Source organism: Anolis sagrei, chromosome 3 (assembly GCF_037176765.1).
Source record: "Anolis sagrei isolate rAnoSag1 chromosome 3, rAnoSag1.mat, whole genome shotgun sequence".
In the NCBI taxonomy this organism is placed as follows: domain Eukaryota; kingdom Metazoa; phylum Chordata; class Lepidosauria; order Squamata; family Dactyloidae; genus Anolis; species Anolis sagrei.
Window position 1 is genome coordinate 221,148,652 of NC_090023.1, and position 21,947 is coordinate 221,170,598.

At 36.9% G+C, this 21,947-nt stretch overlaps 1 protein-coding gene across 3 annotated transcripts in view; it reads right to left on the reverse strand.

The window, feature by feature from the left end:
* DGKD (diacylglycerol kinase delta) overlaps nt 1-21,947 on the reverse strand; it is an 80,477-nt gene that overhangs the window by 48,019 nt on the left and 10,511 nt on the right. The window contains exons 1-3 of one of the 3 annotated variants that reach the window (XM_060768124.2): nt 12,543-12,722; nt 8,815-8,925; nt 6,211-6,291 (exon numbers count right to left, since the gene is read on the reverse strand). In XM_060768124.2, the coding sequence (XP_060624107.1) occupies nt 6,211-6,291; nt 8,815-8,925; nt 12,543-12,569 (219 nt within the window). In that variant the 5' untranslated portion in view covers nt 12,570-12,722. Of the gene's footprint in view, nt 1-1,123; nt 1,173-6,210; nt 6,292-8,814; nt 8,926-12,542; nt 12,723-21,947 lie in introns of those variants that run through there. The other 2 variants (XM_060768123.2, XM_067465894.1) reach the window with 2 other exon arrangements.

Here is a 21,947-nt window from a genome sequence, read left to right on the forward strand (position 1 = left end):
AGTGGGAAGGCTCACAGAATTCCATATACTATGGGCAAATACCTTTCCAAAAGATGGTTGCCTTTTAGTAAAAAAGGCTGTAGCATATATATCTTCATTCCTTCAGATATAACCAGGTCACACATTTCCAGGGGCTTTCCATTTTAAATCAAAATAAGCAACATCTGGGTATGTCCAACAGCCTCAGGCAGCATTCCTACAGACATTTATCTAGAAAGTAAAATCCAGTGTTAACTTGTGACTTACACATGGGTAATCATGGGTAGGATTATATTGTGAGTGCTTGAACAGCCTGAGCACTTAGGCACTAGCTTCTTTTTAGACATGTTTTCTTCAATGCCATAATACAGCTTAAGTATCAGGTAACAAAGCAAATACTTCCTCCCAAGAGGATATATACTTATTTCTAACAACAGTTTAATGTGTCAGACATTTTGTTTAGTATATTAAAAGAACTGGGAGGCTTACAAGAAGAAAGAGGGGAAAATTAAAACTTCACTCTGAGAAAGAAGCAATAGTAGACAAATATTTTAACTCACTCTCTTTTCCTCAAATAAATCAACTCTCTCATACACTATTTTTTATTACTCTCTTATACTTCAGAAACTATAGGAACAATTTTTCTACAGTATCCCAGTAAGAGAAGACACAGATATCCACAATGTTATTTTGTGACCTCAAACTTTAAATCCCTACCCTTCCTCTCTTCCTGCACTGGAAAATATGACAACATATCTAATTCTATCGAAGACAGCAACATTCTTTCCCATGTACTTTCTGCCCTGCAAAACATTTACTTATGCAACAGTACAAAAAAGTAAAATGTGTCACTATTATTAGTTTCCTTACAAACAAGAAAGAAATAGCCTGAACAACTAACAAATACCTGAATAGTTTTAAAAACAACAACAAAAAGAGCAAATGCACTCTTTGGCAGGGTCTGGTAGAGTACTTTCAGCCCACTCCTTTCATCTCGTCTCACTCAGTGTTTCACTAATCCACAAGTCTGGTCTCATATACGTAGTCTCTTCTTCAGAGCAAGCAAGTTGCTAGGAATTTGCTTCAGATATTAATAGGATTATTCCATCACACTGCCAATTTCTGGGAATTCTGCTAGACTCACCACAAGCTGATTAGCTGTCTGCTTGAGGAGGAGCAAGGACAGATTTACTCCAACTGGCAGTGAACTCAGGAGACAGGCACTACTGACTGTGAAAACACACTGTTTCCCGTCTGCAGTAGAGCTAAGAGGCACTTCCTAATGCAGGGGAGTGCTACGGAGATTCCAGGGAATTTGAACGTCACCTCTTCAGCAAGCCAGATTTTGAGCTTATGGTAATTCTAAAATAAGCAGTGTGATTATTGACAACCTAATTTCATAGTAATGGTATGCTATACTGATATTCACAGCAGCACCAATATAGGAGGATTGAGCAAACAACTTTGACTATTCACTACACTGTCACTAGAGCATTGTCCTGCATGATCTCTAATGCCAGAGGAGCAAATACGGTATCCACAATGGAATTGTAAGAGGAAATTCAGAAGAAATTATATTTCAGATAATTTTTGTTTTGTATTCCAAAGAGTGCCTAGAAATCAGACCATAATCAAGAAATTTGGTGCTAGATCTAATTCAGCATCCATCTGTATCATCCACTGTTTACAATAGGAATTTTTCTACACTTCAGGAAAGAAACATAGCTGCTTAAATATCTCCGACTGGCATAGAGATCCTGCCCAATCTTCACTGCTCTCTATTTTCACAGTGCCTATATGATAACTCCCTTCTCCCCTGAAATCCACTTGAGACATCACCAGACATCTTGACCAGATTACTTACTAGGAAATTGAATACATTAAGTGTATGTATCTGAGTTTGAAAACCAGGAATAGACTTGCGATTCTGTTAGTGTACTGTCCACCCTGCCACCTAAAAGACTCCCTGATCAAGCTCATGGAACTGGTCTTGGAGGTATTGTTGGAATCGTTCAGGCTTTTGCTTCTAAGTGACTTCAACATGCCACTGGAGAACAGTTTATCAGATGCGGCTCGGGAGTTCATGATATCCATGACAAACATGGGCCTATTCCAATTGGTTTCTGGACCAACAAATTAATCAGGTCATACCCTTGATGCCATTTTCAGCTTGGAGCATACAGATCTGTGGATGGAGGTGATCAATACCTCAGTGGCAACGAACAGATCATTTTCTGGTCATGGCTAGTATTACAGCTACAACCTACCCCTGAAGAGGTGAAGGAACTATTAAAATGGTCCGCCCTCAAAGGCTAATGGATCTAAGAGGCCTTACGGCAGTGATTCCCAACCTGTGGTTCCCAGGTGTTTTGGCCTACAACTCCCAGAAATCTCAGCCAGTTTACCAGCTATTAGGATTTCTGGGAGTTGAAGACCAAAACACCTGGGGACCCACAGGTTGAGAACCACTGCCTTAGGGGGTTCCATGGCTGGCATCACTGATGATCCAGTTGAATCTGTGGTCAGTAAAATCAATCAAAATCTAACCAAAGCAATTGATACTATTACCCTGAAATGTCCTCTCTTAACCTGTTACAAATCACGTTCCCTGGTATACAGAGATCCTTGGGGAAATGAAACAAGAAAGATGACAACAAGAGTTCAGATTGCAGAAAACTTGACTTTGATGTGACAAGACACAGTATAGAGGGCACCTCTGCTCCTTTAAGGTGGCAATACATGCAATGAAGACTTTATTATCTGCATGCATTGCATCTTTGAACGCACGTCCAGCTGACCATTCCAGAGCTAACTCAGGTGCCCTCCCATCCAAACCCATTGTTAGAACCTTCAGTAGCTCACTGTGATGCCTTTAATAGCCATTTCGCAGATAACATCTCTCTGACCTTCAAAGCTCTGATTTGGGTCCAGGTTACCTACAGGATTGCCTTCTCCCCTACAATCTGCCCTAAATATGTACTTAGATCCTTTGAGGGCAGCTACTCTAGCCTACCAGAATTCGACTGGCAACCATCACCCAGAGGGCCTTTCCATTAACCGCTGTGGAATGACTTACTGGAAGTGCTCGGACATTTAGCAGTCAGAATTTAAAACACATTTGAAGATCCATCACTTCTGGCAGGCCTACCAAGCCAGTTTTAATCATGAATTTTAAACTTGTGTTTTGTGTCTACTATATTTTAATCATTGGTCTGTGTATATTAACAGATGTATTTTGCAGAAACATGTTTTAATATGTGCATTTTATATAATGATTATGTGGTTATAGCTATGTTGTAATCCACCCGGACGCACAAGGAGAGGAGGGTAAGAAATAAAATAATAATAATAATAATAATAATTATTATTATTATTATTATTTCACTCCTCATTGCTAACTGGAATGAAGACTGAAGTATAATATCTACAATAATTCTGCTCACACCAATTCCATTTTAGCCTATCTCATAATAAATTCATTATCATTACTACAGCCATTCATTTAACACTACTAGACCAACAGATGAAGGCAACTGAAAATTCAAAGCAGGTAAGCAAGTGTGCATGCTCACACCAATTCCATTTTAGCCTATCTCATAATAAACTCATTATCATTACTACATCCATTCATTTAACACTACTAGACCAACAGATGAAGGCAACTGAAAATTCAAAGCAGGTAAGCAAGTGTGCATGCTTGTGGATGAAGAGTGAAATGCTCCACATTACCTTTGCACCCAGCACAGACCTTATCTCCTTTTCATGCAGAATATTTATTTTTCCCCGTGTTCACTGCCAGCATACTATTTTTTCTGCAGACCAGTAGCTTTATTGGGCTTATTTTCAAGACCAAATCAGATCATCAAAGTACAGGGTGCTGGAACTATCCTCTATTAATAGTTTTAGTGTCAAGTCAGTTTAAAGATTTACATATATCAATTTCAATTGCTTTTGTTACTTGATGTTTTATATTTTATGCTTTGGCATTTTAACAAGAGATGTGTATGCAGACACTTTCAAGGATGTGTTTAACTGTACACACTAAGACAGAAGTTGGCAAATATGCAAAATGAAGAAGTAGTGAGAAGAGACATTCGACCCCTTTACATGTCCCTGGCCCCTGTTCTGTTTCGCTGGTAGCCGCTGGGAAAACAATAGGTGGATTTTAGATAAAAAGCCCTAAAACTGGCCCATGGGGAGTGTCTGGAATTTTACAAAGCTTGCGGGGGTATACTTAAGGCTCCCAAGAGCTACATGTGGCCCATGAGCTAGACATGGCCAATCCTTTTCTAGAATTTAGTCTTAGTAAATAATGATTTTATGCTGGTGGTTTCATAAGAAGAATGGTTTTAGGAAGGTAAGTAGGGAAGTGGTTCCTGTGGAGCAAAGGAAAGAAGGTGGGGTCACTTGAGGAAACAGTAGCTTTTTTGATGACTAAGAGTGATGAAGTTGAAAAAGCAAAGGTCATGCACAGGATATGAAAGCACAGATAAGGAAGAGGAAAGCGCAGAGAATTAATGTTGCAAACTAGATCTTGGAAAAAGAATGGCACAGTAGAGGAAATTAAGGAAGGGATGTTATGGGGCCAGAACAGGAAGAAAGGTGAATTGTTCATGAAATGTCAAGCCTGTCTACATTTAAATAAAAGATCCTGAGAAATACTGGCATCTCTTGGAAGCATTCTGGAGCCAACACAGCAAAATCTTCCCTACTCTGGAACTATTTAAACCCATCTCATTATAGTAAACATTTCTCTCACAAAAAACTGGAGAATGACCCTTTTCCTCATATGTGGCCAGGTGCATTATATGCTTGTGGTCATTCCTTTGTGGCCAGTTTTTCACTACAAAATGATAATTCGTTATCTATTAATATTTGAAATTCAAGCAAAGAATGTATGGTAAGTATATGTGAGACTACACAAAACATAATGTTCTACATCAGCCTTCTCTTTGTATTAAACTAAATGCCCAACTATCCCAGCCATCTTAGGTTAAAGTTAAAAATATCTAAAAGGCATCAGGTTGCTGAAGTCTGCTCTACCCACCCTTTCATAAAACTAAAATTAGCTTCTCCCAATATCTGAACTAATACAAGATCATCTATAAAAAATATTTGTAAGATTGACCCCCCCCCCCACACACACACTATAAAACGTATATACTGCAATATGGTAGAAGGACAGACAAACATTGGTACATCACAATAACAAAGACAATTGGGGGGAAACACATTTTAAGACAAAAAGGTAAAAAAAATGTAACCACTGTAATGGAAAATTCAACACTGAAAGCATATAATTAATGTGACATTTCCAAAATAGAATATCTCAGTACGTTTCACACTGCATTCTAAAGCTAGGCACTTGAAAAACAGTATGTATTTTAAATCTGAAACTAATAGAACTGCAAAAAAAATGCAGAAAGGAAAACAGTATTCTCAAAAAGAAATTACAAGCTATATAAGAACCGGGGAGGGGACTCTAGTGATTTGAATAGTGAAAGAGTTTTAAAAAAATGCCCAGCCTAACACTTTTCATAACTTTTATTTGCAAAATATTCTTTAGCTGATTGAAGACAAAGACCTCCAAAGCCTAGAACAACCCAATTGCAATAAATACACCGTGCTGCATTTTAGCTTACTGGACCCAGGGTATGTATCTTCCTTTACTGTTATTAATGTGTTTTAGGAATGATGCTCATTCATTTTCATGAAACTCTGAATGATGGCATTGACTTATGAGAACAACTACCAAGGTAATATGGGAAAATGACAAAAATACAAATATAAACAAACCATGTCCACCATGCAAATAGATTTCCAATTCAAATATGGTATCCATTCTCACAATGTATTTTGGGAAGTCTCCACACTACAAGAAATCCAAATTCCTCAAATCACATTTTAAATAGACAGTACACTTCATCCCCCATTTACAGTTTCATGTAGGGATTTATAGAGGCTAAGTGACCAGGTTGATCATATTCACTATTTTTCTGTCCAGCTCTATATTCTATTTACTTTTCCTACCAATATCACTTCCAAGTCAGTGATTTCTGTTCTAGTGGTGGTTGGGGAAAAAAAGAAGGAAGAAAGAAAGAAAGCTATCCCTCTCTGATGTCATTTTGCACAGTGGACATAAATACAAGCTGGCATTTCTTTTCATGAACAGTTTGCATACAGTTGAGAGAAATCTAAAAATATCGTGAGATATGGTATGAAAGATCTTACCGTGAAGCTGTTATTGACATTTTTAGTGCTGGATTCTGCTACACTGGCATCTGTCAGATCCACCTCATCAAAAATGATTGACTAGAAAATGAGAAAAAAGGAATCAATAAAATTAATTAATTAATGCCAAAATGCATCATAGCAACATAACATGTGAAGTCTGACGTATCTCTATGTATTTCTGCATTTCTAACAAATGAGAAAAGAGGAAGATCCCCTACGATTTTGCACTACTATAAAGTGCTCTCTCAGACTACATTTCACCTGCAAAGCTCTATCCATCCACCAGCCTAGATATCAAAGCACATACTTGTTCCAGTATGAAAGATATATCAACATAAATAACACCACTTAGGAATTGGACATAGCTAAGCTGTGCATGGAAATAATGACATAGCCAAGACACACTTCGGTACTTCAAATGTTAGACCTGTTTCTGTGTAGATTGGACCTGCTGATTCCAAAAATGGCACTAGTTCTAGGTTTTGAGATACAGAACATATGATCTCTATCGGTTGCCATCTGCTTGCCTACAAAAATCATGATAGCCATATCAAAAAACTAGAGCTGATGCAGTCCATACAACACAATTCTCTGACTCGGTACCCAAAAAACACCAATCATTTTTATAGGGCTGAATTATCAGGATGCAACACAACAGAACTTCACTTGCTCCACAAATGTCTTGCCATTCTAACTGTTCATTAGGCATGTGCATAGGAGAGGTGATACTGGTAGGATGAGGTGTGTTCAGCACATTGTTGGACTCATACAATTGAGCAGGAGTTCCTGATGATTTGCTGGCAGCACCATTGCTATGGATGCCACAAGATGTGGCTGGATACACACACACACCATCATTCCCACCAGAGTTGTGTTTTTTCCTCTGGTGGCTGTAGCTCCCTGGCCAGACTAAGGAGGGATTGTAAGAATAACTTTTAATAGATATCACTGCTTAGGATCAACCTGCCCAACCGACTGTCTGAAACAAAAACCAAAAACCATATCCCCAGGTTCTAATGATGATATTCCCCAGGTTCTAATGATGAAGAAAAGATATCAGCTACAAAGTTAAGGAACATTGTAATTAATGTCCTACACAAAGTGTTGTTACATGTCTGATGTAATGAAGCATAAGGATAACAGAAGCATGACAAAGTTATCTTTTGAAAGCAACGTAACAAGAAGAAGCAAAGTAATTTCTTTGGGATAACAAGTCAAAATATACTGTTATTTTCAGAAATTATTTTTAAAGGCACTTAATGGCAAGTTTTATGCCATTCTCTTATATCTTCTAAAGCTTTTTTCACTCAAAAACTAAGAAAAAGTATGGAAAAGTTATGAACAGTATCACAAACAATGTGTCGTTAAATTTTCTCAATACCGTATTGAGCAACAGGAGCTGGTTATTTTTAAAATTCTGTAATCAAATTAGTTTTGAAAAGTAGCTTCCTATGCACTGAATGACAGTGATGCAAACTTGCAGAGAAACATCCATGAAAGTTAACTATATTTCTCCTGTTCCTATCAAATCACAGGTATATGAGTTAAGCTATGACAAAACAATTCAAACAAAAGGTGTGCCCCATTTTATCAAAGAGAAATCTAATCTAATTCTTCCACAGGAAATAAGCAGTTCCCAGGTAAGAACAGGGAGCTCTCAAAATGCAAATAACTGCTTCACTGTATAGTTTTTAAGGAAATATGTAATGCTGTAGTAAATTAACTAACATTTTAAATAATCTCATCCAAACATAATAATAATAATAATAATAATAATAATAATAATAATTTGCAATTGAAAACAATTGGTGCTGACAAAATTACCATCTGTCAGCTGCAAATGGCCACCCTACTCGGAACTGCATGCATTATTCGCCAATACATCACATAGCCCTATACATTTGGGAAGTGTCCGACAAATGATCCAATACAAAAGCTAGCGTAGTAATCTTGTTTGCTGTAAACTAATCTTGTTGTGTATCTAATAATAATAATAATAATAATAATAATAATAATAATAATAAATTTATATCCCGCCACCATCTCGCAGAAGGGACTCGGGGTGGCTTACAGGCACATGGCAATGCAAAAAAATATACAATTACAGTAAAAACATCATAGAACACAAAACACAAAATGCAGTAAAACACATAACAATTGTAAACAATAACAGTGTCAGTGTCTTAAAATAAAACAGATATATTTATCAATGTCATTTGCGGATTCCAATTCCCATCCATAAAATATACCTGTCTTTTATTACCTGCTGTTTGGACTATCTTTGTTCTATAGAATAAACCTACGGGGCTCTCAGTCTTCATTTGTTTTTCACAACATGACTCACCTTAACAAATATGTACGTAAAATTCCTAATACACAAAGAAATTTGATGTCAGTTCTTATGATACAATCATATCTTGTGTTTTTAAAACATCTCTCCAAATCCTAAATTAATGAACACTGCAATAAACTGTGATAATGTGGGTGTCCATGTTCTAAAATATACATGTAGATATCATTGATGGAAATATCTGCAGTTAAATGGGGAGAGAATGGGTCCTTTTATATTCAGATTTTTGATTAAATTACTCAACAACACACCTTGGCAGTTTTTGCGTAGTAAAGAGTTCGTCCTCGCAGTTTGAAGTATCGCCTCTTCCACCGCTGGAATGAGCTGGTCTGTTTCATCAGCATGCCCTCTTTTATAATTGTCTAGAAAACAAGAAAATAGGGCCATTACACACAGTCCTCTTATCTACCCATGCCCTCCTCTCAGCAGAAAGCAGAGGAAAAGTGGAGTTTTATACTATCAAATCTGGAAGAAAGAGTATTTGTTGTTTCACTGCCCTCTGGTGGAAACACCCAAAACATTTACAAAACTGAGTTGGCAATCTTATCTGCATCAAAATGCAATAAACAATGGTTCAAAGCACTGTGCAGAGATTCCTTTCCCGTCTTATAGAGAGATGTTATCATGGTGTGTGAAGGATACAATCTTCAAATCGGTTAAACTGAATTTCTAAAACTTTGATAATGGCACAGAAAGCCAAAGAACCTAAGAATTTGAGGTCACAGTCCTGTCCTGTCCAGTCAGGGCTTTAAACTCACGTCTTGGAATAAAGTTAGTACACAGCAGGCTACCTCATGTAAAGTTATCAGCGACTGACTACCACAGGAAATGATCTGCATACTTAAGGGAGTGAAGAGGGCAGCAATAAAAAAGCAGGAATAATCTTTCAAGCCTTTCTATTTGATATTTTTAAAAGATATTCTTGGCTCTGACTCATAGCTCGCTGGCTGGCTGCCATTTCCCAAGACTGAAGTGCCAAGTCTGTCTCCACACAAGACTTCTGGACCTTTTTTAAAAAAGAAATCTGCTCCACAGCTAGCCACACACACCACTCATTCACATAATATGCATATCCAGGCTACAAAGTTATATTTAGCCCACACTCATTTGGCTGTTCTTAAGCAGAAACATTTGTTACTCCAGCTGAAGAAAGATATTAAATACCAAAATACGCTAAGATACTTCCAAGGTGGAATCTTAAAAGCAAATGGAAGTTTACGAACTGCAAACAAATGACTCCAGCATTAATTTGTTAACAATGCATAGCTCCTGCAATCAACAAATGACATAATATGGGATTTAAATGTTTCATTTAACACTCTCCTTTCCCAACTGCACTTTAATAATTCAAGTAGGCCTCTCAAGGAAGACATCACTGGAAGACCGTACTCCTCCATATTTCAGCCATTTTTTTTATCCAGATGCTAAGAAAAAACAAAGTGATGCTTTTAATGTAATCTGGGGTGCATCTACACTGCAGAATTAACACAATTGGTAGCATTTTAACTGCCATAGCTCAATGCTATGAGATCATAGAAGTTGTCATCCCATGAGGTTATTAGCCTCCTCTGTCATTTAGTGTTGGTACCACACCAAGTTACAAATCCTCAAATGCCAGAGAATTGAGCCATGGCAGTTAATCTGGTGTCAAACTGTATTAATTTTACAGTGAAGATGCATCCCTGGAGCAATGACAACTGACAACAAAACAACCAAACTGATACAACAGTATAAACTTTCTTGCATTACTCTACTAAGTCAAATGATTTCACCCTTTATATAAAACCAATAATGTTGTGACTGACGGATGTAGGCAATAACTCTCTGTGAGCTTAATCTGTTAAATGAAATATTATTATGACCTGCATATCCATTAGGGATACACACACACACACACACACACCCTGTAGCTACCTAAAACCGTGGATAATAGCAAAAAATATATTTTGACTATCTTTGAGCTGGACGCATACCATATAATTGTACTGGAGGATCTAGAGGTCAGGAAACACTTCTGTGAGGTGGAGATATTTTGTTGAGTATGAGTAAGTGAAACCATGGTTATCTAATTGATGGATAAGAGAGGTGTATTGTACAACATAAAAGAGAGAGACATGGACAACTTTGAAGTTCTTTGTTTTCCATTTATATTATTGACTAACTTCGCAGGATTATGGCATGGATCTCTAGCAGTGTAATTCAACTCATGGAGAAATATGATGCAAAACTTGAGTCAATAAATGGGATAGCAAATTTTAAATGTACTGGATGAACTACGGAACCAAACCAGAAAATGATGCCTAATACAGGCTTATTTCTAATGCCCACACACCTAGTATATTCTTTTGCTGCACATCAACCTCCAGAAAGCTAAAATATCTTTTCAAACCTTCAAATACTTACTTTCACTGATGGTTTGAGATGATGCTAGTTGCAAGAATGCAAGCAGTCATTTACAAGCATGGAATAAATTATAGAAAGCTCTCTTTAATAGCTGCAGATTTTCATAGTTTCCTATCACCAACTCCTGTTACCTCAGCAACCATGGCAAAAAATGCTGTTCACAGAAACACAATTAAAAACAGTGTATAATATCCTCATTTATGACTGAAGTCAGGGCAACCTGAACTAAAAAGTGAAAACAGTGAAATGTTGCCAAGACTGTTCTATTACTCTCAGTGGGAATAAATATGATTTGATGACTTCCAGCACAATATTTTGGGAAAGAATGGGAACCACAATATTATTAGCACAATTTTTTCAGAGAAAAACAACAAAATTAACAGACAATATAAAATCTCTGAAGAATGAATCCAATCATTAGATTCCTCAAAATCTTTGTCATAATAACCACTACCATAAAGTTTAAAAGCACTACTCTACTACAAAAATCACTCCTTATACAAACTCTATTGTCTCTGTACATGAACGGACACTTTAGTAACCCCAATATTAGGTAAGCTAATATTCCTGTTGACCAAAGAAATTAGCTAATTGTAACTTTTCTTACAGTGAAAATTCCAGAGATAGAGCCAACAAAAACTATAACTACTCCCTGAAGATTTCTTTCTTGGATGCATGCGCGCGCTCACACACACACATGTCATCCATTAGATCTTTCTCAGAGTAGGACCACACAGTCCATAGCACAGCATGCTCCTCACCAAATAAATTTATAATTTTTAACTAATCAAATAATAATTGCATGAGAAAAAGTATGCTGAATTAAACAATGGGAAGAGCTGCTTTGATGACATGTATCTGAATGAATTAAAACAACTGATGAAACAAAAGCTGGGGGAAAGAAAGAATAATTTTCGTCATCAAGTAGATAAATTGCATCGATGTTTAATAAACACAATGCTGGAGCAGGTAGAGATATAATATAATCCCATTTCATTCCCCATTCCAAAAAGTGGTGGAAATACTAACTCTACCTCTGCAAAAATAGAAGGTACCAAGAGAATATTTATTGCTGTGTTCCTGTGAATATGTATCTTCAAGAGAAGACATCTAATAGAACCTACAAAAAATTCTTTGTAGCATCATATTAGAAAAGGCCATTTAGATTCTTGACCGAACAACCAAAATTCCAAAAGCCCAAAGATTTTAAAACAGGATAAATATAACCAAGGCTCGAGTAGGAAACACTAAAATAAACGTAAAGTATAGGTGGGAATGCACGATTCAAAATTTCCTGTATTAATTCTTAAAAGACTGATAACATATCCCAAATCATATAACTAATTTTCTTTTCTGGGAGTTGATTACTTATACACCTTGTTCAATGAAACATTTCAAATTTGGCCTGCAAAGAATGTCAGTTCAAATGGACATTTAGAAACTTGAAGTAGAAACTTTGTAACTTCAATGATTTATACACAAATCCTGTTTTATTCTATTATATATTTGTGAAACTGATGACCCAACTATTTCCTATCCAGTCAAGTGCTCATATACATATATACAGCAAACTCACCTGTTCACACGATAAGCACTCCTCCATGTCTTTTAAATAATAGCCTCTCAAAAAAAGCAAAAGCACCTCAAAAACGTGTGACTATGGCCCTAACTCTAATTAAAAGCATTTTCACCATATTAATTACCTACAGGAACTTTATAGGTAACATGGCTTAACTATCAAAGGCGGGGAAAAAACCCTTACATAGTGGTTCTGCTGCCTCTTGCACAACACTGATGCTGCCAGGAGAAAGAATAAGCCTGTAGTTTACAGCTGCCCATTTCTGCAAGAGAGCTGTTGTTCTATTTATAGGCAGACAGCTTAGTAAAGACTTTGGTGGGTTTGGGCGGAAAGGGCTGGAGATAAGATCAAGATGACTTTATAGCCTTTTTTTCCAGACATAGCTGCTTTTCTTCAGCTTCATGTTTATTTCCCAGCCAGCGTGTTGCTCAGTCCTGTCAATGGCAGGGAATGCCTTTAAGGGATGAGTTCCAAGGAAATGTAAACAGTGAAAGCAAATCTCTTCCTTTTAAAACTCTTAAAAGAACTGTCTTTTAAAGTGATCCACATCAGCTCAATCAAAGGAATAAGAATCTTAATCTGCCTCTTCACCTCAAAATGGGCAACCTAATATTATACAAATTTCTTAATTCTTGCAGTTGATCATATGAAAAATTATATTTTAATCAACTATATCATTACTAAAAATACATTCGAGTACTATTACATGACATCTAAAATTGTTTGAAATTAAAAATTATGAGGTTCCCAAAGGATCCAATAATTCTTCCAAGTATGAATGGCTGCCAAACATTGTACAAACGGCTTCCTTTCCTCTTTCAATAATTAGGAGGCAGAGAGTAGCCTTAATTAATATTCTACTCCAGGTAATAAGTGACAGAGTCAATTGATAATTCTGCTTCTTGACTACCTACTAGAGATCCATGCAGTCTTGCCTAGTGCCATCATTTTCTCCTAGTGGAGGAATGAAGAGATAAACACAATACTGTAGACTCTCAGTTAACTAGAATGCAAGAAACCAGAATTCTCAAGCAACTGGCAAAAAAATTAAAGAAATATTTTTTTTAAAAGCCATGCTAATAATAGAGTAAAACAGTAAAACTGTGTAACACTAAGTTTTGTCTTTATTCCCCCTAAATTGCTTTAAATTACTGTATTTCAATGTTAATATCAAGTCAGTACAGAGTTTACAGTATATTGTGGGGTATAGTATTAGTTAGGACTATTTTAATAGTAACTCTCAAGCAACCAGAAATGACATTTATCTAGCATCTACCAATACCTATGGGTGCCTGTTAACTGAGAGTCTACTGTACTGTCAAGGAAAAAGGTTGGTACTAATCATAGGAAGGTGCCCCTTCCCCAATAGTCCTGTCTATGGCATTAGTGATGACATAAAAACAATTAACAATATTCAGAAGTCTAGCTTATGATATTTGTTCTTCCAGTACATTTGACTAGGGACTGTAACAAGATACAGAGCCGTAGAAAGAGTGTTGAAGATTCTGCAATTTGGTTGATGCCTGACATTCATTTTTTAACCATTGTAGACTAATCTTACAAGTAACAAGTACAAGTTATCTAACTGCTCATATTTGAAGAAGAATTCATCATATTCAAATGTATGTGACAGATGTGACACAAACCACATCATGAATACATGTGTTAATAAGTGAACAGAGAGCTTGAAGTGTTATAATGTTCAAAACAATACAGCAAACTGGCCCAAATTATATAGTAAGCATTATATACAAAACAATGTGGCAAACTAGCCCAAATTATCCAGTAAGCACTGCAATGGAGTAAATTCTCAATTTAAGTTGCCACATGCAAACTCAACGAACGTTGCAACTCTACCTCCCTAGCTCTCCGTTCTGTAGAAAGAAGCTTATAGATGGCTTATATCTGATACCGATTAATTCTCAAGCTATCACCAACTAAGCTTTCAATAAACAGGGAATGATTATTGCTAAGTATCACATAATCTTTGGAGGAGATTCACGGTTATGGTGACAATTTTTAGAGGGACAACTGTTTCAGAAGGAAATTTCCAGAAGGAATTATTAGTGTCTGGTGTAAAAAGATTGTTGTATTACCTTAAAGACTAACAAAATTTATCATCGCACAAGCTATTTTTGTAGATTCCAGTTCATCAGATGGATGAAGCGTCTCACAGTAATTGACTACTGCCCGCAAAGTAGTGTTGTACTTTTAATCAATGCAGTAATTTTCAGAACTTGATTAACACTAGTAAATGCAGATTTAAAAACAGAAGACATATAAATAATTGCAGCTTTCACACAGGTAAACTTTTCCATTAACAAAAATATATGGATTTAAGATTTTAATTTCATATTAAATATAAGAATGCTGTTTGTGATTACTGATGTCAAAGAATCCATCTGAGAACATCTGCCTATTACTAGATAGTAAAAAAACCCCAATTTAATAGATTTATATTTAAACTTGTTGTTGCTGTTTATTCGGTCAGTCACTTCCAACACTTTGTGACCTCATGGACCAGCCCACGCCAGAGCTCCCTGTCAACCGTGGCCACCCCCAGTTCCTTCAAAGTTCCTAATAAAGACAAAGACACTAATAAATAAATGTCTAATAAATGTCTAATTGTCATATTTCCTTTCAGGTAGTTGAGCTGAAGTTCTTCTGAAACTGCAGATAACAGAGCAAAAGTCAAGATCCAAGTTAAATGATTTAAATTGCTCTGAAAGTAACATCAAATCACAAAACATGGTATTTTCATCATTTGTGTAGTTATTAAGGAGGGGAAATTGGCATATCATGATATTATTTTCCACAAAGTCTTGCTGGTATATCTGTAAGAGGCAGAGATAATCCTTTCAAAAGACGGGGGGGGGGGGGGGGACTGGCTATTGTATTGAATCACACATCGGACACTTCCCAAGTGTCTAGGACTGTGTGATGTATCAGCAAATAATGCATGCAGATCCCAGTAAGGTGGCCTTTTGCAGCTGGCAGATGGTAATTTTGTCAATGCTGATTGTGTTTAAGTGCAGGCCAATGTCTTTAGGCACTGCACCCAATGTGCCGATCACCACTGGGACCATCTTTACTGGCTTGTGCCCGAGTCTTTGTAGTTTGATCTTTAAATCCTCATATTGTGTCAGCTTTTCCAGTTGTTTCTCTTCAATTCTGCTGTCGCCTGGGATTGCAACATCGATGATCCATACTTTGTTTGATATTATTATTATTATTATTATTATTATTATTATTATTGCACTTGTAGCACATTCCCTATTAGTTCAGCAAAACCTGATCCTTTCATTAAGTGTTCTTTCAGATGGATACAAAGAAGCACAAGTTCTTGCACTTTGCCTCATTGGGTTTTTGTTGGTACAGTAATTGTCCCTCTATCCCTAGGTGTTCTATTCTTTTCATAGATTCTTTGTAACAATTTCTCGGATATGCATAAGGGTTTTTCCAAAGGTTATTTAACCAATGCATGGTGTCCTGTGAGACCTTATGATTTAATGAACAAATATTATAATCTTTTCTATATATTTTTCTTAGTATTTCAGTAACATTTCACTGATGAATTTTAAAAAATGAAAGCAGGAGAAGGTAACTTCTCCTGTCTTGAAATGAAAAAGAAATCAATCAACAGCTGGAAATAAAATGTTGCAGGTGGTACTGAGAATTGCCAGAAAATTAGTCCTTAACAACAGAAATTAGGGGAGGAGGGTGTATTTTAAAAACTTCTGAGAGCTACAAAAAGAAATACTGCCATTTTATTTACTCCGGTACTGCTCTATTATAGAGGCGGAGGCCAAAAGGGGGCACTAGACATAGAAGGATAGTCCATTTTATGGGGAGGGGGTAATTGAAGGAGGAAACCAATTTTCCCTGTTTTTGCTTGTTATCCCCCCTCTCCTCTTCCCATTTTATAAACAAGGGTTGTTTCCCCGGTGGTGACACGGGTGGGGGAAATAAAAGGAAAACAGGTGGAAATGATTTAACTCCCTCAAACCCCCCTCCCCTCTAAAATTGACTATCCTTCTCTGTCTAGCACCCCCTTTTGGCCCTCACCTAGATAATGGAACAAAGAAGAAATTATGGCTTGTGGCCCTAAATCAGAGACGACCAACTGCATCCATGGCATTTATGAAAGCACTGTGGTTTGTCATTCAACAACTGGTTGAATTGATTTTCCCTAGCTGGGATTAGCAATTGAAGGTTTTAGGCCATGCACAGACTCTTTTGGTCCTACTATATCACTAGAATGACACTTAGAAACACATAAGCTCTTTTGTTGATCCTTTTTAATGCACTATTTCACCTAATCTAGGAAGATTAAATAATGTATTATAAGAAACTGAGTATTTGCTGAAAACAATATTCTATATAATCTTTATTGGTATATAAACAGCATAACAATGCACTATAATTCACAACACATACTACAAAAAAATAAGTGCTACAAATAACTGCCCTAATATTTGCTCCCAGCACACCCTTCACATAATATATTAAAATGATTTCCCCACCCTCAAACCAAATAAATATAGTTATATATGTTAAAATGTATCTATATTACTTAACTACACTTATTATCTTGTGACTCAAAGTTCAGCAAAAAGCCTTCAAATCCCATAAACATGATGCTCCCATTTTTCTTCTTGATAAAATAAACTCTATCTTTTAAGAAATTGTTCAACAACTTCTCACTAATCAAAGTAAAAAATAATTTGTTCATTTCTGCCATTTTAAAAACTTTTAAAATGTATCCTTCTTTTGTGGGTAAACAAGTAATTTTTGAATTCTGGGCATACAACAGCCTTGCTACCAGTATGTTATAATACATTGCCTTAAATTTAATTAATTTGCAAAATAACTTTTGTTCATGTCAGGAGCAATTTGAGAAACTGCAAATCACTTCTGGTGTGAGAGAATTGGCCATATTGTCGCACCTCAAACAGAGTCTTAAATGCAAAGGCAGTGTTTCCAAAGTCCAAAGGCAAATAACAGGAAGCATAATCCATAAGCATTAATCAAACAAGATTCCATGGCAGCATGACAGAGTCCCAAGAAGCCAAGATCCAAATCAAAGTCCCAAGAAGCCACAAGCATTGCCCAAAAGCTCCGGCAATTTCAAGAAGTTATCAGGGTGTTCGCTGAAGTTGCACTGACAAAAGGTTGTCTTCAATCAGCTCACTAAATATACTTTCCCAGCATGAAAGCATTCCTTTGACCTTTAACTTCTCTCCTTTGCAAGCCTTGTACTACAGCGAACCTTGAATTGCAAACGATCCTCCCTACCTAGATCTGCAGAGCCTTCAAGGTCGAATAACTCATTATCTTGGAGCTGGAAATCAGTGCCAGCCTGAGAATCAGCAGGCAGAGCGCTTTCAGGCTGGCTCGACTCCTCCACCTGCACCTGTGAAGTTTTACTAAGCTCAGAAACATCTTCTAAGACAGCATCCCTTCCCATGGAAAACTGGAACTCCTTGTCTTCAGTATCAACATCGTCTGTATCAACAATAGGGACATGGTCAGGAATCTGAAACCCATCATCCTCTTCCTGAGGCTCCAGCTGAGCCACAACACATATGTAAGGACGTTGCCGAGGGGACGTATGGATGTTTTACCATCCTGTGGGAGGCTCCTCTCATTTATTTATTTATTTATTATATTTATATACCGCCCCTCTCAGCCCAGAGGTGACTCGGAGCAGTTCACATATTGGCAACAATTTGATGCCATAACAATTAAACAGTAAAAACAATCAATAAATTATATTAAAAACAATAACATATAGTATAAAAATATTAAAAAATTTATAAAAACCGCACAAAGCCTTAAAACATTGTCATGAGCATCTCCATGTCAAATCATTATTCCATTGCATTGTCGAGTAGTTCCGTTTTTTCGTTTAGCTATGCCGTATTTGGGAAGTCCTGCTCAAAAAGCCAGGTTTTCACCTTCTTTTGAAAAGTCAGGAGGGAGGGGGCCAATCTTATATCTCTAGGCAGGGCATTCCACAGTCGAGGGGCCACCGCTGAGAAGGCCCTGCCTCTCGTCCTCGCCAAATGCATCTGCGAAGAAGGCGAGAGTGAGAACAGGGCCTCCCCAAAAGATCTAAACGTCCTAGATGGTTCATAAGGAGAGATACGTTCAGATAGTATGGGAATCTGGAGCTGACAGATGGGAACTCACCCTGCTCTGTAGGTTCAAACTGCTGACCTTTTGATCAGCAGTCCTGCTGGCACAAGGGCTTAACCCACTGCGCCACCAGGGGCTACTTATATACTGACTTCTCAGTTCTTTCCATTAATGTTTTTAATGCATATCCCACTATTTGATTGCTGGTTTATGAAGCAAAACAATAATAAAAATATAGAATTTGGTTAATTTTTTCTTGTTAGAATAAAATTGTTAAAGAAAATTATTTTTTCATTCTACTGCATAATTTTATTAATCTCTCTTTCCCCCAAAGCTGGATTCAAGGTGATTAGTAGATACTTCCTCCATCAGAGAAGGATACTAAAACATCATAAGTTCAAGCTCTATCTTTTTAGCCTTGTTGTTAGCACCCTAGGGGTCACAATGGGAAAAAGGCAAATTATAAATTAAACAATCAAGATGTAGAGCACACACCCATAGTTTCAGATCCAAAGTTATATATGTGTAGAGCACACACCCCTAGTTTCAGATCGAAATAAAAAACTACAGCTTGTTAGTATCTAAATGCAGATCTTTAAAATGTAAGTTATATGACATGCAAAGGCTATTTCTTAAATTTGCAAACACCTATAACAAAAAGGGTAGCAAGGACTCCAAACAGCAGGAACAACAAAATCCCCAGAAGCAGCATTTTTGTGAAACACACAATGTGTTTCATGGTAGGCCTGAGAATCCTAAAGCCTATCATGTGGATAGGACTGTATTACCCTGGGTGTAGATGAAGCTACATAGGTCAGAACTATGACACTGTGGATGGGTAGATTTTGCACAAATCTATGGTAGAATTAAAAGAAAAGAGTAGCATATGTTGCAAACTGAAGATAGAATGGCAGAAAAGTGATCCATTAGCCACAAAAAAAAAAACCCCAAAAAACCAGGGGAGTTTTTATTCTGACTGGTGAAAGGAATGTTATACTGGATTGAAAGAAGAGGAATGGCAAAGAACAATTAGATCTATAAGACAAAACAATTTCTAACAAGGATTGGGTTTCTTACTATACTGGAAGTCATAAAATGCTATAATCTAAGTCACTTGATTTGGTGGAAAAAAATGATGGGCTTGTCTAAAGTTCAAAACGTTTACAACAAATACGAGGTGCTGTAGGCTTAATTTCAGAAGAAATTGGAAACCCACCCCTAAGAAAACCCTATGAAATTCATGATGTCACCAAAAATCGACAGGCGACATAAATCATTTATTGCCAAAGTACATTCAGGGCTACAGGTTTACTTCTATAAAACATCTATAAAACTGAGCACTCACAAAGAACTCTAACCTAGATCTTCCAAGTTTCAGTCCAACCACTACCACTACACAGTATTGTGTCTGGGTCCTTTATTATGGTACCATTAAACATAGTTTCACAATGTGTCTGAACTCAATCATTGTTTCCATTTTCAAATCATAAGTGCAGAATGCATTTGGGCAAAAGAAAAAAATATATATAGAAGCTCAAATAAATCTGCCTGGGTTACTTTGTGTTTCACATTTCTATTTTCAGCTAAGTGACTACTAGTTTTTAGACTACAGGTTACTATTGTTTCTCACCACATCCTGTGACAATCCTCAGGTAAACTATGTTCTTGAAACAAAGCGAAGTGATGAAATAAAAGAATCTGGGTTTTTTTAGGGAGGGGGGTTTATTGTAAAATACCAACTCAACCTCCAGCAAAGGAAGTGCACAATAAAAAAAACATGTACCATATATATTTCTGTCGACCTCGAGTATGTTAAGGGCTGGTTTTGAGGTCAAAATAAGGGATTTTGATAGGACAAATGAGTAAGTCGAAGGTTATTCCACAGAAACGCCACTACTCCCTCAGAGGACCACATGCCCCTGTTGACTGCTACCAATTTCTCTAAGCATTCAAAAAGGTTAGAAGCAGTACTATAGGAGAGATAGAGAAAGGGAGAGGTGCTTTTTCAGTTTCTTCTGGAACAGATTAAGCTTTCACCTTTTGCCACTCTACTCAGAGATGGTCCTTAAAAAAAAGGTACAGTACTTTCATTGATCCATGGATAAGTCAACCCAGGTTTCTTTTGGTCAATTTTAACTCAATTTTCTAGACTTATCCATGTTTAATATAATTAAGGAATTTCCTATTGCGAAAAAAACTGCACTCATGTTTACTCATTCATTTTCAATTAATTAGGATTTTACAATCTTAATTTTGCTTTTACCCTTTAAAATCATGCAAGATACCTCCCTTCATTACCCTTAAATGAAGGGTGCATGGGTAAAATTTGCTTTGCTGAATCAGACAATCCCAAATTCAGGCCTACTCTGCCTTCTGAATCAAAGACAGGGCTCCATGATAGCAAGGCTAATATAAGTCTAAGTACAAAATCTGAGTGCCAATGTCAGACACAGAACACTGCACTGACCTGACTGGATCACTGGTCTCAATTCTTTCATATTTGATATTACAGACAGCAATCCCCCTTAGGAAACTCTTCAGACACCTTTTTTCTTTTTCTGTTTCATCCCTCTTACCTTGAAAACTGTGTTTAAATGCATATCTCTGAAAATGAAATCCTCAGTTTTCATTAGGCTTCCAAAGGGATTCATGATCACCCCTCCTTCCAAACATTAAGAACTAATGCTCTGGTGTCCACTGAACTCCCATGTCCTGTCACACATCAGACTTGTTACAGAGGCAACTATTGCAATTGCTTCTCAATTTGCTTTTCTCTGATCCATACCAGCATTGCAATTTGCATTAATCATTGATTGTGAAAACATACCATGCTTAAGTCAATCAGCTTCAGCAAAACCACTGCAGACTCATCAAAAGACTAATCCAGTAGTCATTTCAACAGATTGTGAAAGATTATTAATGTGTCGTACCAACAGATGAAACGGACTTGCGAAATAGGATTGCTTCTTACTCTTTCACTCTCTCTCTCTCTCTGTGTGTCACACACAACTACAGATGGACAATTTTCTTCAACAAAGCCAATTTTGAACTTCAGTCACTAGTGAAGGCTATCATTTGGAATTTCACTAAGACAGGGGTGGAAAACCTCTGGCTCTGTAGATGGCACAAATAATAAAAATTTCAACATCCCCTAGCTAGGTACTATTATAAAAGGGTAAGGATTATGAGAATGGTAACCCAAGGACATCGGAAGGACCACTATTCCCTATTACAGGTCAAAAAGAGAAAGCAACATTGACATGC